This window comes from Microchirus variegatus (genome assembly GCF_963457635.1).
Source record: "Microchirus variegatus genome assembly, chromosome: 14".
NCBI classification, from domain to species: domain Eukaryota; kingdom Metazoa; phylum Chordata; class Actinopteri; order Pleuronectiformes; family Soleidae; genus Microchirus; species Microchirus variegatus.
In genome coordinates this window covers 3,078,650-3,095,296 of record NC_139815.1, presented here as the reverse complement: position 1 = coordinate 3,095,296, position 16,647 = coordinate 3,078,650, and the positions used below count along the sequence as shown (strand labels likewise).

Here is a 16,647-nt window from a genome sequence, read left to right as displayed (position 1 = left end):
GTTCTTTTAAGCCTCGGTACATTGCTGTGGGAATAATAATACAATAATAATAATACAACTCCTTATATGGACATCCTGTTATTATGTGTCATTGAGTCAAAGTTATGATGCAAAATAGACCGTTTTTTTTTTAGTTTTGTTCAAAGAAAGAAGCTAAAGTGAATTTTGAAGTGTGAAATATTTCTTATTTTTGTGGAAACTTTAAAAAAAAATCTTTATGCTCAGGTGTGTTAAAATAGTGAAAATGGAAAATAGTTGAAATAATGGATACACGACTCCAAATAACACATTCTAATAGCCTCAGACTAAAAGAAGATAGAAGATAGTAGATTCCTCTACATACTATTATTGTAGGAAATAGTGGCTAGGAACATGTAAAAAGGATTTTTATTATTTATTTATGTACAACTCAAACTCAAATAACTTAAAAACAATGACATATATGGCATAAAATTGTGGTTTGACTGGACTGCAGCTTCTCACCCGTCTCTCAGTCCACTGACGTAGTTGTCTATCTGTGCAGGGATTCCCTGAAGGATGGAGTTCCTGAAGCCTTTGGTGTCCACCATCTTCCCGTCGCGGCCGTCGATCACCGTCAGCTGAACGCCGTCTTCCGACTGGTACAGCTTCTTACCGTTCACCTGTGACGACAGAGTCATTTTGAGTTCCTCTACAGTTTATATGTGTTTTGGGAGACCTAGAATGCTATTTTAGCACTCTTTTTATGATTAAAGGTGCCATATGTAAGAATGTGGCCAAAAATGGTCACTACATTCAAATTCAAAATACAGAGGTCTTTTAGGTTTCGTTTTCTGACGTAATTGGCAACCCGTTGTTGCTCGGCAGCTGAGACTCTACTGACTGAAATGATTGTTAGACGGCGGTAGGTGGCGCCACATTCCAAAACATGATTTCAAAACATAAACATGATTTGCAGTCTGCAAAATATTTGTATTTTTAATGCAAATATTTTGGCTGTACTGTTGTTGTTGGTGAGTTCAGTTTGTTATATGAACATTATTCCTGAGTCTCTGTGACATATTAGGATTTGATGGCCAGTTGCTTTAGATTTATTAGATAATGCACCTTTAAAACAAGATTTCTGATTGTTTTAGCTTCTCAAATGTGAATATTGTCTTCTTTTCTTTGCTACAGATAACAAAGAAATCATTAAAACTGAATCATTTTGATTTGTGGACAAAAACAAGACATTCGAGAACATCATCATTTCCAGGTTTGACAAACACTGATCAACGTTTTTTTCACATTTCCTGACATTTTATGGACCAAACAATAATAATAATAATAATAATAATAATCGATTATGAGCTCTACTTGTGACCATCATGATATTCAGGCCACCTGGATTTATTTAGAATGGCTGTAGAATTGTCAAAATAACATTGACTAACTGTCAGATATAGAAAGTGAAAGTTATCTTGGAAAAAGGGGCAGAAGAACTCACTTATTGAACATTTTTTTGACAATATAATCCAAAATAAATCCAGGCAGCCTGATTATCATGATGCTCACAAGACGGTTAACCATCACACCGACTGTGAAGCTGTTAAATTGGGGTAAAGATCCTGCGTAGTATTGCTTTAAAGTGCCAGGTTGAATCCAGCACCGCATCTCACGTGACTCTACAAAGGTCATTTTCCTGCCTGATGGCGTTGGTTGTGTGACATCAGCTATCCGGAGCTCTACATACAGTATAGTGAAAGTTGTGTTTAGTGCGTGTGGATGAGGTCTGAGTCACAGCGCAGAACAGTGATAACACGGACGTCAAAGCTGCTGTCAGACGAAACACTTCAGTTAATAAAATCCGTGTTAAATGAAGCTCCGGCAAACGCTCAGTCAGGGGAGAAAAAAACAACAACTGTGTGACTCTTGTGATTGCTGCTGCTGATGCTGCTGCTGCTGCTGCTGCTGCTGTTGTGGCTTTTATGTTGTTTCATCCCGTCTTTATCTCCTCTCTCACACACGCGTTGTTATTTTTCAGTGTGAATGTAAAGACTGTGGAACAGCCTTCATGAAGATCCCCTAGTGTTGATCCACACTCATTACCTTCCCTTTATTTATATTTGAGCCTGTTTCACATCATTTTCATATGGCCTTTCCTTTTACACATACGTTAAACTGTCTCATAATACTGTTCCATTTTAATTAAAATTAAAATGAATACTGTTCCACTGTTTTTGTTTTTGAGACAAATCTCACCTCAGTGAAAGCAAAGTCCTCCTTGATGTGGAAGAAGCGAGTGTTGTAAGACTCCATTTTCACCTCTAAGAAATGTTCGGTGGAGTGCTGGAATACAACATAAAAACATACATCTCCATGAAATCAATGCAAACAAATAACGTGAGATATCGCTGTCACCAGTGACTTCACATCTTCACAACTGTAAGTGTACGACATCTTGATAATAATTCTATTCTCTGCTTCTTCTCTTGTTTTCTCTCCGGCACCAAAGTCCATAGAGAAAATCAGCATTTTTTTTCTCATCACAGCACACAGCAGTTGTTGAGCCACTGCTGCCGCCATCTCTTTTTAGATGTGTTATTTTTTTTGACTTCAGTGTTAAAAAAAAAATCCCTTATTCAGACTTACCTCAATGACAAAAACTTTTCAAAAAAAAACATGGCAGCAGTTGTTTCCCTGTAAGCTAAAAAAAACCCGCTGATTTTCTCTATGGAGTTTGGTGTGGGAGAGTGAGCAACAGTAAGCATATTCTTAATGTATCATCGACTTAAGTGATAGTTTTGGATTTTTTTAAAATGTGGTTGGTTTACATGTATATATGTGTATGCAACGGTTGGGTTACATATAATATATATACATACACCCCATATACTGTATATATATATATATACACATATATGTGGTATATGTATGTATATACACATATATGAAATGTTGTTGGCTTACATGTATATACACATATATATGTATATGCTAAACTATCCCTTTATGTATACACGTAGTGGTATGTATGCATGTATACAGTATATGTATATATACACACACGTATATATGTATATGCAATGGTTGGGTTGCATATATACACACACACACACACAGATATAAGTGTATAAATACACACATACAAACATTAAGGGATAGTTTAGGATTTGTATATATGTATATGTATATTATTATTCATTACATTTCTAGAGCGCTTTTCCAGACGCCCAAAGCGCTTTACAAATTACCCATTATTAATTAACACATTCTCACTGGTGGTGGTAAGCTACGTGTAGCCACAGCTGCTCTGGAGCAGACTGACGGATCGTTCATACATTCATCGCATGGTTTTTCGAACTGTGGGAGGAAGCCGGAAACCCACACACACACACGGGGAGAACATGTAAACTATATACATTAATATATATGTATATGCACGGTTGGGTTACATATATACACGACACATGCACATATATGTATATACACACAGCTATACGTGTGTGTATATACACACATACATGCATAAAGGGAAAGTTTAGGATTTGTATAGATATATATATTTATATATATATACACACACACACAGACACACACACACTGACACCGACACTGACCAGCCTGGCGTTGGGTATCTTCCTGGGCATGGGTACGTCCACCACCGGCAGCTCAGCGTGTCTTGGATATGCCTCATCCATGCAGTCACTGGCTGGACTTCCCTTAGGAATGACAGCTGTGATCTTCACTCGCTCACAACCTTTGACTGAGCAGAAGGCAAACTGCTCCTTCTCGTTATGAGCCTTCACCTTCAGGAACAGCAGCCTGCGACCAAATCATACATGTTACTAACCTGACCTCTGTTACTACACAACCACACAAGAATATCACACTGTACATGAATACTTAACTTTGATAACAAAATGTGCAACATTGTAACAATAATGTAGTCGTTATTACTGGTGTAATGATTTTGTTATGACTGAAAACTTGTGATAATGTAGTAATGGCTCCTGAGTACTTAATGTAGTACAACTCCCGAGTACTTGTGTAGTAATGTCTCCTGAGTACTGTGTAATAATGTAGTAATGTTTCCAGAGCACTTGTGCAGTAATGTAGTAATTACCCCTGAGTACTTGTTTATTAATGTAGTAATGTCTCCTGAGTACTGGTGTAATAATGTGGTAATGACTCCTGAATACTGTGTAATAATGTAGTAATGTCTCCTGAATACTGTGTAATAATGAAGTCATGTCTCTGAGTACTTGTGTAACAATGTAGTAATTACCCCTGAGTACTTGTGCAACAATGTAGTAATTACCCATGAGTGCTGTGTAGTAATGTAGTAATGTCTCCTGAGTACTTGTGTAAAATGTAGTAATGTCTCCAGAGTACTGGTTAAGTCATGCAGTAATGTCTCCTGAGTACTTGTATATGCAGTAATGTCTCCAGAGTAATGGTGTAATAATAATAATAAATGCAGTAATGACTCCAGAGTACTGGTGTAGTCATAGGGTAATGACTCCAGAGTACTGGTGTAGTAATGCAGTAATGTCTCCAGAGTACTGGTGTAGTAATGCAGTAATGACTGGTGTAGTCATGTCAGTAGGTGTCAGTAGAGGGTGAGTGGGTGTGTCCTCGTGTCTTACCCAGTGTCCTCCTCCCAGTAGTAGTATCCTCTGGTCTGGTGGACGTGGTTCATCTTGTCCCTCTGCGTTGTCCTCATGAAGACGCCGGTCTTGCGTGTTTGTTTGGTCAGACGGTTGTGGAGGTCAGAGATGACGGTGAAGCTGGTGTTTTTAGGGAAACACACGCCCACGTTGATCCAGTCGTTTCTGACACACACACAACAACAACACTCATTACTTTTGTGTTTGTTAAATACATTAAGAATGTGTGTGTGTGTTTGTACTTGTATCCCTTTAGGACATTTCCTGGCATGTATGCTTGTTTTTTTCGTCACACACAAATAGTCAATTAACAAATCTTATATAGCATCACTTCCTTTCAATCTGGCTTTCAAAATAAGAGCCACTGACTTTGTCATTTTACTGCTTCTTCTATCAAACGTTTGTCATAACGTTCACTGAATTAGTTCAATAAAATTGAATTAATGTTTTAATGTCTTGGCAGTTTATAGGTTGAATATTACGTGTCTTACTGTCTCAAAAATGTAAAAATTGACCGCTCACTTTGTTACTTTCGGGTCACCTGCAGCATTTGGTACATTACAGTTTTAAACATTTGTAAATTTGTTTCAATTTGTGAAAATTTGTTTCCAAAAACATATATTGTTTTTAAACGTTTGTAAATTTGTTTCCAAAATGTAAATTTGTTTTAAACTTTTGTAAATTTGTTTCAACTTTTGAACATTTGTTTCCAAAAACTTTTTTTTTTCAACTTTTGTAAATATGTTTCCAAAATTTTAATTTGTTTCAACTTTTGTAAAATTTTGTTTTAAATTTTTAATCCCAATTTTATTTTTTATTTTTTGAGTTATTTGACATAAAAAGAGGAAAAGGGCAGCATATTTAATAAGATTGTGATCTATTAACCAAGCTTTTTACTACATCAAACAGAACAAGGCGAGATGGAGCGACTCATTAAACAGTGATCAGATATGAACATGCCCTCAGAAGAATCTGTCCGCGGCTGTTAAATAACACATAGAAGTCATATATGAGGTCTTTCCTGAAGCTGGGTCAGTGGAAAGTTACTGTCTGTGTCGGTGTGGACTGACTCAGTCAGGCCACGAGGGAAAAGCTGACGTGCCTGAAATGACAACCTGCCTTCATGCAGTTTAAATAGCAGCGAGCCGCACAGTTAACACCATCTGACGGGTGGTGAGTGAGTCTCTCCACGTTTCTGTGGCGAATCCTTGCAAATAAAGAGCGTGAGAGGGAACGAGCGTGAGGCCTCAGTCAGAGCGCTCCCCTCCGATGAGCCGCTCCGACATTTACACAAAGCCTTGGAGGAGGGATCGCCATGGAAAACAACATTATTCTTGTCAGCTGCCTCCTCTCCCCCCCCCCCGGCCGTCATCCACACAACACTTTGATTTGTCTGTGTGCTCTGTCACTCTGTGTTTTCTCTGTAACTGGAGAGCAATTCAAACCTCTTCATGGAGGATTAAGTCGTCAGTCTTCTTCAAACACACAGGCTGAGGCTAAACTTTAACACTGTCGCGGATTCAGTAAACGGCACCGAGGTCAGGGCCACAGTAGAGGCGTCTGCTGCTGCTGCTGCTGATGCCGCTGCTGATGTGTATTTTTGAACATTGGAGATGTGATATTATCACGATATTACGGTCAAGATACGATATAATCACGATATTATATAGTCACAATACAATATTATCAAGATATTATAGTCATGATACAATATTATCTCAATATTTAAGTCACGATACAACATCATCACGATATTTAAGTCACGATACAATTTTATCACGATATTTAAGTCACAATACAATATTATCACAATATTTAAGTCACAATACAATATTATCACAATATTTAAGTTACGATACAATATTATCATGACATTTAGGTCATGATACAATATTATCACAATATTAAAGTCAAGTTACGATAAATCACAATATTCAAGTCAAGTTACGATAAATCACGATATTCAAGTCAAGTAACAATATATCACGATATTAAAGTCAAGTTACGATATATCACGATATTAAAGTCAAGTTACGATATATCGCGATATTAAAGTCAAGTTACAATATATCACGATATTAAAGTCAAGTTACGATATATCACAATATTAAAGTCAATTTACCATATATCACGATATTAAAGTCAAGTTACGATACATCACGATATTAAGGTCAAGATACGATATAAACCCGATAGTTAAGTCACAATACGATATTTTTCCAAAATTTAAGTCCCTATATGATTTTATCACAATATTAAGTTACAAAACGATATAATCCCGTTATTAAAGCCACGATATGATATTATCCCAATATAGCTATATAACTTTCTAGAACAATTTATTTGCGTTCCAAATGACTTGCATTATCGAAAAAATGCTGTAATGTAACACAAAGTTTATGAATATTACAAAAAATGAACTTAGATATAGAACGTTAAAAGAAAATGTTACAAAGTTTGCTCTGTAACAGAAACATGTTACTATGTTATACAAATAAATCACTGACACTATCAAAACATGAGGATTATAACGTAATTATTAATCAGTTTACCTCTAATCATATTACATCATGTTTTCATGATTCTCCTAGCTTGTATTAGCATAATAGCAGTCACTTTTGTTTTGGCTGGACGTGTTTGCTCAGGTATTACATATTAGACCTTTAAAAATTCAAATGTCTACCACTCATTATTTGGTTTTTATGTGACCATAAACTTTGCAGAGGAAAATCTCACCACAGTCACTTGGAAAAGGACAGATCCGTGTTTTTTTTTTTGGTTCCGCTCTAATTTAAACGAGGACAGTTAAGCACATTAGAGCTGCTCAGTGAAATGAAGTGACTGCATCTCACCAGGAAGGAAAAGTCAATTTCCCCCACATCAGTCCAAGCTTTACATCGCTGCAGAACATTCCTATAACTGATTTGTGATACTTTTCCCCCCTACAAATCTGAAAATGTGCCAGGTGATGAGAAACGACAGTAACAGTATGATATGTAATATTTTTTACTTTGCTCTGTGCAACGTTAAGTAGATTTAAAGTTTCTTTTCCAGTCCATGTGCACTCGGCAGACGATGATATGAAAACTTTTTCGTCACGAATATCCTGACGAAGAATCATGAATAAATTGTAAGGATTGTTTTTAAATTCATATCTATGTAAGCTTTTAAAAAATGTGCGTTAAAAAAGTGCAAACCTTTGTCCGACATTAAATGGCGGAACTAATTTGGGTAAGCGTTAGTGATAGGGTAACAAAAATTGTCGCAAAAATGTAAAATGCAAAAAAGTTTTTGTACAGGAACAAAAAAAACATGTTGCTAGCATTCCCCACAAAAGGAATTACATTACCAAAATGTATGTGTGTGTGTGTGTGTGTGTATATCCACTGACTTGTTGAAGTTAATGAGCCAGATGACGACCTCAGCAGGAGCAGCCTGGTCCCAGTGGACGGTGTAGCCTTTGGACAGTGTGATCACAGGCTGGAACTGCTGGTAGTGTTTCCTCTTGCCCAGAGCGCCCTCTAGCATCAGGGGTCGGTCAGGATACTCGTCTCTCACCATGTACATGTTCAGGTTGGCAGGGTTACGTGTCTGAACGTAGATCTGAAGAGAAGACGACCACAGAGTTAAAGGTACTGACAATTAGCGAGCAGATCTACGTTTTTAAGTTTTCTACAATTGTTGTTATTATTATCATCAAACGAGTACATTTTTTTACTCTGATTATAAAAGCATCCACTTCATTAACAGAATCAACCATCTACATCAGCTAACGCCTGATCAAACACAGTTATAAAATATTTTGATGGCTAATGCATGACCGATTTCTCATTTCACACAGTATTAACATAAATGCAATTATGGTTTCATGGAACTTTGGTTCGGATTTGAAAATAAGTGTCATCACCTGAAGCTAAGCGGCGTGGCAGAGAGTAGATTTGTGTTTATGAAGGTTGGCGCGTGAGCGTGAATCACCTGAGCATAGTGACCACTGCAGATCGCAGCCTTCCAGTCAGGCACGTCGATGCAGTCTGGATGACGGAGCAGCCAGTTGTCCTCCTTGACCAGGAAAGCTCCGGGATACTCGCTGACGGAGCCATCGATATCGTGGAAAATGGTGGTCTTGTCTCCGTCCATCTCCATCTTATTAAACCAGGGACCTGGTTCCCCGAAAAACACCCGAGACGTGATCTACAGCAGAGGGATACAGCGATATGCTTCAATTTCAAGCTAGTTTTCGTACACATATTCACGTTTTAAAACCTTCACAATTCTTCACCAGCTAAGATTGCACACATGTTTAGGTTTTCAAACATTTTAAGCTAACAAACTAAAATATTAAAGTCAAATCTTTCTAAATTTCGAGTTTGTGATCGTACACATTCAGGTTTTTCAAAATGTTTTAAATTTCAAGCTAGTGATCATACACATATTCAAGTTTTAAAACATTCTTAATTTTAAGCTAGCAAACATATTCAAGTTTTTAAATGTTCAAAAAAATTCAAGCTAGTGATTGTACACATTAAAGTTTTCAAAAAATTTCAAGCTAGTGGTCACACATATTCATGTTTTAAAACCTTAAAAAATGTCAAACTAATGATTGCACATATCTTTAGGTTTCAAAACATTCTACATTTCAAGCTCCCAAACTTTCTCTACGGGGGTCAAGAAATGGCTAAAAACTATCGTGACCCAAATCACAATATAAATCATGACAAAAAGGTGAAATTTCTAAAATTTCTAAAATTTTTGGGAACCCAGAGATCTAACACGAGATCTAACATGAGTGCCAACTCAACACTGTTCCACACCATTCTCCTGAATTTAACCCACTTTAAAACATCCAAAATGCATAAAATGCGAGGTTTCTGGATTAATTGGAAGCAGACTCACGGGTACGTGGTCGAAGGTGATGTCGGAGACGTTGTTGTTGGGGCAGCTCTGCCACGAGTTGTTGAGCCTGAAGCCAAAGGCACTGGTGTGACGTCCGTCCAGTGCCGTGTATTTACGGAAGGTACAGTTCTGCACAATGATCGGGCCGTCGTAGATCTGCATGCCCCGCATCGGAAAATCGCTGCAATAAAAGAGACATAATTAGCTCCATTCCACTTGTTATCTTCTCTTGACTTCTGCTTGTAATCACTGTGATTATCAATCTGCTGGAAAAACCCTTATTTATTTTTATTTTTTCACAGAGCATGAAGCAGTGGATTAAGAAAGACTTTGACAAAATTTGGTCACACACTCTTGTGCTAAGTAGAACCATATAAGGTTCTTCGGCTTGTCCTCATAGGAGAACACTTTTTGGCTCCAGGTAGAACCTTTTTATAAAGGTTCCACCAAGAACCCTTTTATCTCTGGATCAAAATGGTTCTTACGGGAACAATTAGTGTTACCAAAAACCCTGGAAAACCCTTTCAGTAGAAAATGGTTCCATGTAGAACCTCAGCCCTTGTAGAAGGACCCTTTTGGAACCCTTTTTTCTTAAAGTGCATGTAAAATTCCTATACTCTTCATTAAACTAGGGGTCTAAGGGGTCTCAGAAGTACAGGGCCAAAGAAAAAAGCGAGAGAAAAAGCAATAGGTGGCAATATGAGCTTCAAATTATATAATAATATTAAAGTGTCACAATGATGTCACAATTTATGAAAAAATCATAAAAACCATACAGAATAAGTCAATATAACTTGGTGCAGCATGAAATTTATTGGGGGGCCACTTTCGGCCCCTAGTTTGAGAGTTCTGCACGAAACTGTGAATAATTGCACCTGGCTCAGCAAATAACAATTCAACATATACCCATATACACTAGTTTGTACTTGAAAAAGAGTGGTTTAGGGGTTTAGTTACACTTCAATTGAAAAATTGTAAAATATTCCTTTACCATGTCAGCCCTAGGTCCGGTTAAATACAACATCAATTTCAGAGGAAAAAGGCCAGCCTCAGTTTTAAACATGTGACGTCAATGTTTTGGTCTTCCAAGGTCAGATTCTGGTAAGTGGTGGTCACAGCGGAAAAAAGATCAACAACCTTAAGTGACATTCTGGTGTTTTCAGGAGTGGAGGGAAGAGAAGAAGATGAAGAAGTGTGTGTGTGTGTGTGTGCAGGACTCTCTGCCATGGACGCTGATGAAAAGCCTTTTTTCTATCCAGTGGCCTTTCTCCAATGTTCAGCTCGGCGCAGCGTGAGAGCACTTTAACGCTGCCGTGGACGTGTTCATCTGCTCCATCAAAGAATGTCAGGCTAAAGATGAAGTGTTCAGACCGAGGGCCTTCATGTGGCTTTCTCTTTTTCCCACACAATAAAGAAATCTCTAATAATACTTCTGCTGAGACATTCCCTCTGTTCTCTGCCAAGTGGGCATGGGCTAGCGAGTCTGCTCTCACACATACCAACCACCATTACACTGTGACTCCACCCAGTATCTACAGTATGTCTATTATCTTGGGACTGTCAAGAACTCGGGCTGGAGAAGCTGCCGGTCCAATATTTGTTACTTCTATAAAAAAGACAGCAGCTGTGGTCAGTTTGAAGTGATGCCAGCTTAAAGAGATTAAACCAGGACATGTGAGCAGAGCAGGAGGACGGAGCACGGAAGAATTTCAGAGCATTAAACGTCACTTACACGCCGTGCGGCAGGGTCCTGCCGGTGAGGTCGGGGCCACCGGGGCCCCAGATCTCGTTGTCAGCCAGGGCCATCCCACGGTTGTCGCTCTCACCCACGAACAGCGAGTTCATCACCTGCTGACGAGAGCCGTCGTCGTCAGGAAAAGTTCCTCCGCTGCGAAAAACCCCCCCAAAAAAAACAGACAGCGAGAGTTATCGTCTGGAAGCAGCAGCTGTAGCACAAAGCGATAATAACACTGCAGAACGTCAATGTTGTAAACAAATACAGAGGGATTTTCCTTCTTTATTAAAACTGTGACAACGCGATCGAGACTATTAGAGCGCATAAAAACTGAGAAGAGATGAGAGATGAGTAGACAAAATATGAGATGAGAAAACAAGAGAAAAGATTACATTAGATGAAAAGAAAAGAGATGAGGAGATTAAATTACACAAAATGAGATGAAAAAAATTAGATGAGAAGATAGATTTACATGAGAAAAGATCAGATGAAAAGAGACATGATGAGATGAGAAGTGAGAGAAAGAGGAGGAAAAACAGAGTCTGAGGTGACATCGTCATTATAACTGTGCTGTCAAGAGTTCATGGGGACTGAAAACAAAAATAAACAAAAGTAAATAAGGAGAAGGAAGTAATGAGTCAGAGAGCACAGCATGAGGCTGTGATGACAATACATTCTTCTTATTTTCTTACGCCATTTAACAGGTAATATATGTGTGTGTGTGTGTATATATATATACAGTGAAAATATCTAATCAGTGATTGGCTGATTAGATATTTTTTTATACTAGACAAGACAATAAATGAGCAATGACAGCAAAGAAAAAAGACCGACTTACCTCGCCAGAGTGAGGCCAATGCCATTATCAGCAAATCTAAACAAGAAAAAAGAGAGAATATTATTGCTGTAACACACACACATGCACACACACCTTACACACACAGTTTGGAGCAGATAAAAAGTTATTTTTCAATAGAGAAGAATTTTCTCTTTCATTTCCTCCATCATCAAATGTTGAGGAAAAAGATAACCTGTTGTATGTGTATGTGTGTGTATATATTTTATTCTACTGTAGCATGACTTCCCAATACATTCCTTGTAGAGGACCGGATAGTGGTGGAATGGCACCCCTAATGCCCAAAATCAATATGAATAAAACAAATCATTGGAAAAATTCTGAGAGTTTTTCTTTTTTCTTTGCAAAAACCTTGAAAGGCAAGTGGAATTTAGGTTCTAAGGTTGGTGTTTTTCATCTTTAATAAATAAAAACATGTTTGGTACTCACTGGCAGTCATCCAGCCACACGTCCCCTCCTCTCAGCCAGGCTCCATGGTCCTGGTTCTTGTAGGCCACAAAGTGGTGGATGAGAGCAGGGACTCTGGGTTTGAAGGGGTCAGCGTCCTGGTGAGGACCATACCTTCACAATAACCACACACACAGAGACAGGGTTATTCATGGGCTGTATTAACACTCTAAAAAGTGTAAAAAATCGTTTTACAGATGTATTTGTTATAGATAAGTAAAAAATAACAATTAAAAAGTCCACCCAACCCTAGCTCGCTAAGTGACAAACAACCAGTCTATTTAACCTAACCTACCTTTCTATTTAATTGAGCTAGCTAACTAGCAAACAACTTATTCATCTAACCTGGCATGCGAAGTTACAAACAACCTATCAACCTTTCTATTTAACCAAGGTAGCTAACTATCAAACAACCTGTCTATTTAACCAATCTATCCAACCTATCTACCTGTCTATTTAACGAGCTAGCTTACTAGCAAACAAGGGGTCGTACCTATGTTCCCCGGGTCCTATGTTCCCCGCTTTGTATGTGACCGGTATGTAATCCTAACACTACCCTTTTTCACTACCTTTTTTCAAAAAAAAAAAAGGGTCCTATGTTCCCCTGTCACATACAAAGTGGACATTTTTTGGGAAAAACGGGGAACATAGGACCCGGGGAACATAGGTACGACCCCCTAGCAAACAACATGTCTATTTAACCTGGCTAGCTTACTAGCAAACAACATAACAACATAAGTAGCTGTAGCTGTAACAAAATATTATTTTCATAATTGATTAATCTGTCGACTATTTCCTCAGTTAATAAATGAGTCTGGTCAATAAAATGTTGAAAAATATCGGTCACTGTTTTCCAAATGATGTTCTGAAATGCCTTGTTTTGTCCACAAACCAAAATCATTTTGTTTTAATGATTTCTTTGTTATGGAGCATAAAATATTCACATTAAAGATGCTGACTAAAGACCTGTCTAAATCTACCGGTTTGTCTTGTGCGCAACTTAATCATTTGCTCATTTCACATGGTCTCTCTTTATACCCGTGTGACACTGTACCTGAATAATTTGTTTCTTATAGGATTATATTTTCCTCCCCGAGTCTCAGCTGTACATGGAAAGTGCATTAGGCAGATTTACATATAAAATGCCTCCATTTGTGTTGTTGAGAAAACATGAGCCCAGACTGAGTTAAGGTCTGTTCAGTGTGTACACAATCTGAGGAGATCAAACCATAATACTTGCTCCATGTACAACAGGATGGAAAGTATTCGCAGAACAAAAATACAGCAGTGAAACGCCTCAATCTGTGGTTGTGCTCTTCTTGTCCAGTACAAGTGCATTTCTGCTTGTTTTTTGTGAAGCGTGTCCTGTGGTAAAGTTGGTATGACTTTGAAGAGCATCTCTGAGTTGAGGAGGGATCAACGCTCGACTGTTTTCACGCTGAGATGATGAGGTCGAAAATGACAAATCAGTTCTTCCACACACTGTTACACAGGCCCGTTTTTCTACTGCTGTACTTGAGTTGATTTCAATGGGAGTAATCTCACTTCTGCTTGAGGGGAATTTAAAGTGACACTCCCCGCTGTTATTCTTTGCTATTTGTCAGTTACAAAAACATCAACAGGAAACATGACAGTTAGAGACAACAGATCAACTGCGCCAAGTTACACTGGGTGTGATGTGATGTGATGTGATCAGCTGACCTGGCTCCAATCAGAGACAGGAAGGGTCTCTTGTCCTTGTCGTTAGCCTGGGTTGTCTTTACTCCATTATCAAGGATCATTCCAGCCTGAAAGGTAAAACAAGATAATATGAATATGTTCAAATCAGAACAAAACACTCAAAACAACTTGAATCAAGTAAATCCTGCCCCACTCTAGAGGATAATTGGCCAGATTTCAATCCCAATCTGGTCCTTCCAACAATGATGGTCGCCTACCGACTATAGGCTGATTTGAACAGATTAACAGATGTGATTCATCGTATGCATCAGAGTCAAAGTATTAAACATGTTTGATATTGTTGTTGTGTACTTTTGATTTTGCTGATTCCGTCCACTCAGCCGTGACTTTATCCACAGATTTTTTTTTGCGTTTTGCAGCACAAAACACAGTGCGCACACAACAGCTTCTAACTGACGACTCTGACAGTCCACCTCCACGTCTGTTTATATTCTGAAGTGAGTTTCTGTGAGATCCCAAATCCCTGGAATCTCCTCCCTGAATTTTATTTTTAATTTTTATTTAAGATAAAGGGAAGTTTGTTATGTCTGTAAGCAAGTAGTACAACTCATTTTCTGCAGATACCGCAAATATTTCAACTTGTGCAACTGAACTTACAATGCAGATTAAAAAATTTGAATTGTGATAGTCAGTTCACAATGACATTGATGCAAATGTTTCACTACTATGTGAATCCATATACTGTCAATGAAAAGACATGATCATTTGCAAAGTTCACTTCACTTGCCACATGTGATGCAAAAAAATAAAAATAAATTCATATAGACAGTGCACATCATAAGAGGAGATTTTCTCCATTGCTGTCACAGGACACAAAAGCACCATGAAATGGAGTATAAATCAGGCTTTACTGCATCTTTAATGTGGTTACCATGGTGATGAAGGTCCAGTGAGCATGCTGCTGGTATGTGAGGTTTGGGACAAGGGACAAATATTTTAAAATGAATATATAAAGAATGTGAAGACAGACTTCAAGCTGGAGCTGGACTGGAGTCATTAGAATTTTTTATGTAATCACTGACCTTTCAGTTGAGCTGAAACCCTTAATTTACGGTTATTTCCTGGAAGTGTCATTGTGAAACTTTTTAATTGGCTTCTTCCACCAACAAATCAGACTCAGTAAAAGGACTCCCACTTTGTTTTTGTGGTCCATTCCAAACATGTTGACCAGCTCTATATCTGGTCTTAACAGTTTAACAGCAGACAATGAAATCACATGCATCTGTTCATATTAGTGTTTAATCGAGTACAATGCTAATATTCTGGGGGTCGTCAGAACTGTAGTTTTCATAAAGCCGCCATTTGACCTCGAGTTATCTCAGTTTTATCGTAGGAATCAGGTAGCTACTATGTCAGCAGCTAGTTAGCGGTGACATTAGCTGCTAATGTCGAACAATAATGACACAGCATCTGGCTAGCTGCTGAAATACATGATAAAATATCGTCAGGTTACTTTAGCTGCTAAAGTCAAACACCACGGTACAACATTTGGTTAGAGTAGCTTCTAAAGACAAATTAACACTGTCTAACTTCGCTGCAAAACCAAACAATCATAGCGTTTGGCTACATGAGTTGCTAAGGTCAAAAAAGGTCTAGTGTGTGTTTAACAGGAACCTGGATCTTCTTGCTGCAAAGGCAAGAGTGCTAACCACTACACCAACCGTGGGCCCACGGATGACGTCGTACTAAAGATATAGGGATAGTAGCACATAGGCTTGGGCTTCAGGGCCCCTGGTAATCCACGGAACCATAAAACCCGAAGCTGCAATGGAAACCTTTTGGTTTAACTGATTACACAGGGATCCAAAAAGTTGTTGTAGTGTTTAGCACTCTTGCCTTTACGGCAAATAGACAGAGTTCATGTCTGTGGGAGGAAGCTGGAGAAACCCAAAGCGCACAGGGGGTTCGAGAGCTGCTTGAAACAAGTAGAACACGCAAACTCCACGACCATCGTTATAACACACACGGGGAGCAATTGGGAATTGTGTGCCTTGCTCAGGGGAACACCAGACCTTGGCCGTAAACCTTCTCGGTTACGAGAACATTTCCTTTCCTGTTGGCCAAGGGCTACCCCATAAAACGTCACGAGCAGGGTTCGAACCTGTGCGGGGAAACCCCATTGGATTTCGAATCCAACGCCTTAACCTCTCGGCCACCGTGACCAATCACAATAGAATTCAGACCCAGTCGCGAAAAGACCATGGAGTTTGCATGTTCTCCATGCCTTGCTCTGATCGGGTCTCAAACCCAGTGTGTGCGTGGGTTTTCTCCAGGTTCTCCAGTTTCTTCCCAGGGTCCAAAAACACGCAGATTTGAAGTTTAGGCAAACTGTAAATGAAGTGCAACGG

The 16,647-nt window shown here is 38.7% G+C and overlaps 1 protein-coding gene across 1 annotated transcript in view; it reads right to left on the bottom strand.

Moving 5' to 3' along the window:
• Positions 1-16,647, bottom strand: part of cemip (cell migration inducing hyaluronidase 1) — a gene marked incomplete at its 5' end in the record, with an annotated part of 92,552 nt that overhangs the window by 4,470 nt on the left and 71,435 nt on the right. Inside the window, 11 exons of the mRNA XM_083901126.1 lie at positions 484-641; positions 2,221-2,307; positions 3,579-3,783; positions 4,608-4,793; positions 8,020-8,231; positions 8,604-8,819; positions 9,522-9,702; positions 11,254-11,409; positions 12,095-12,130; positions 12,542-12,673; positions 14,261-14,346. Of these exons, the coding sequence (XP_083757252.1) occupies positions 484-641; positions 2,221-2,307; positions 3,579-3,783; positions 4,608-4,793; positions 8,020-8,231; positions 8,604-8,819; positions 9,522-9,702; positions 11,254-11,409; positions 12,095-12,130; positions 12,542-12,673; positions 14,261-14,346 (1,655 nt within the window). The remainder of the gene's footprint in view (positions 1-483; positions 642-2,220; positions 2,308-3,578; positions 3,784-4,607; positions 4,794-8,019; positions 8,232-8,603; positions 8,820-9,521; positions 9,703-11,253; positions 11,410-12,094; positions 12,131-12,541; positions 12,674-14,260; positions 14,347-16,647) is intronic.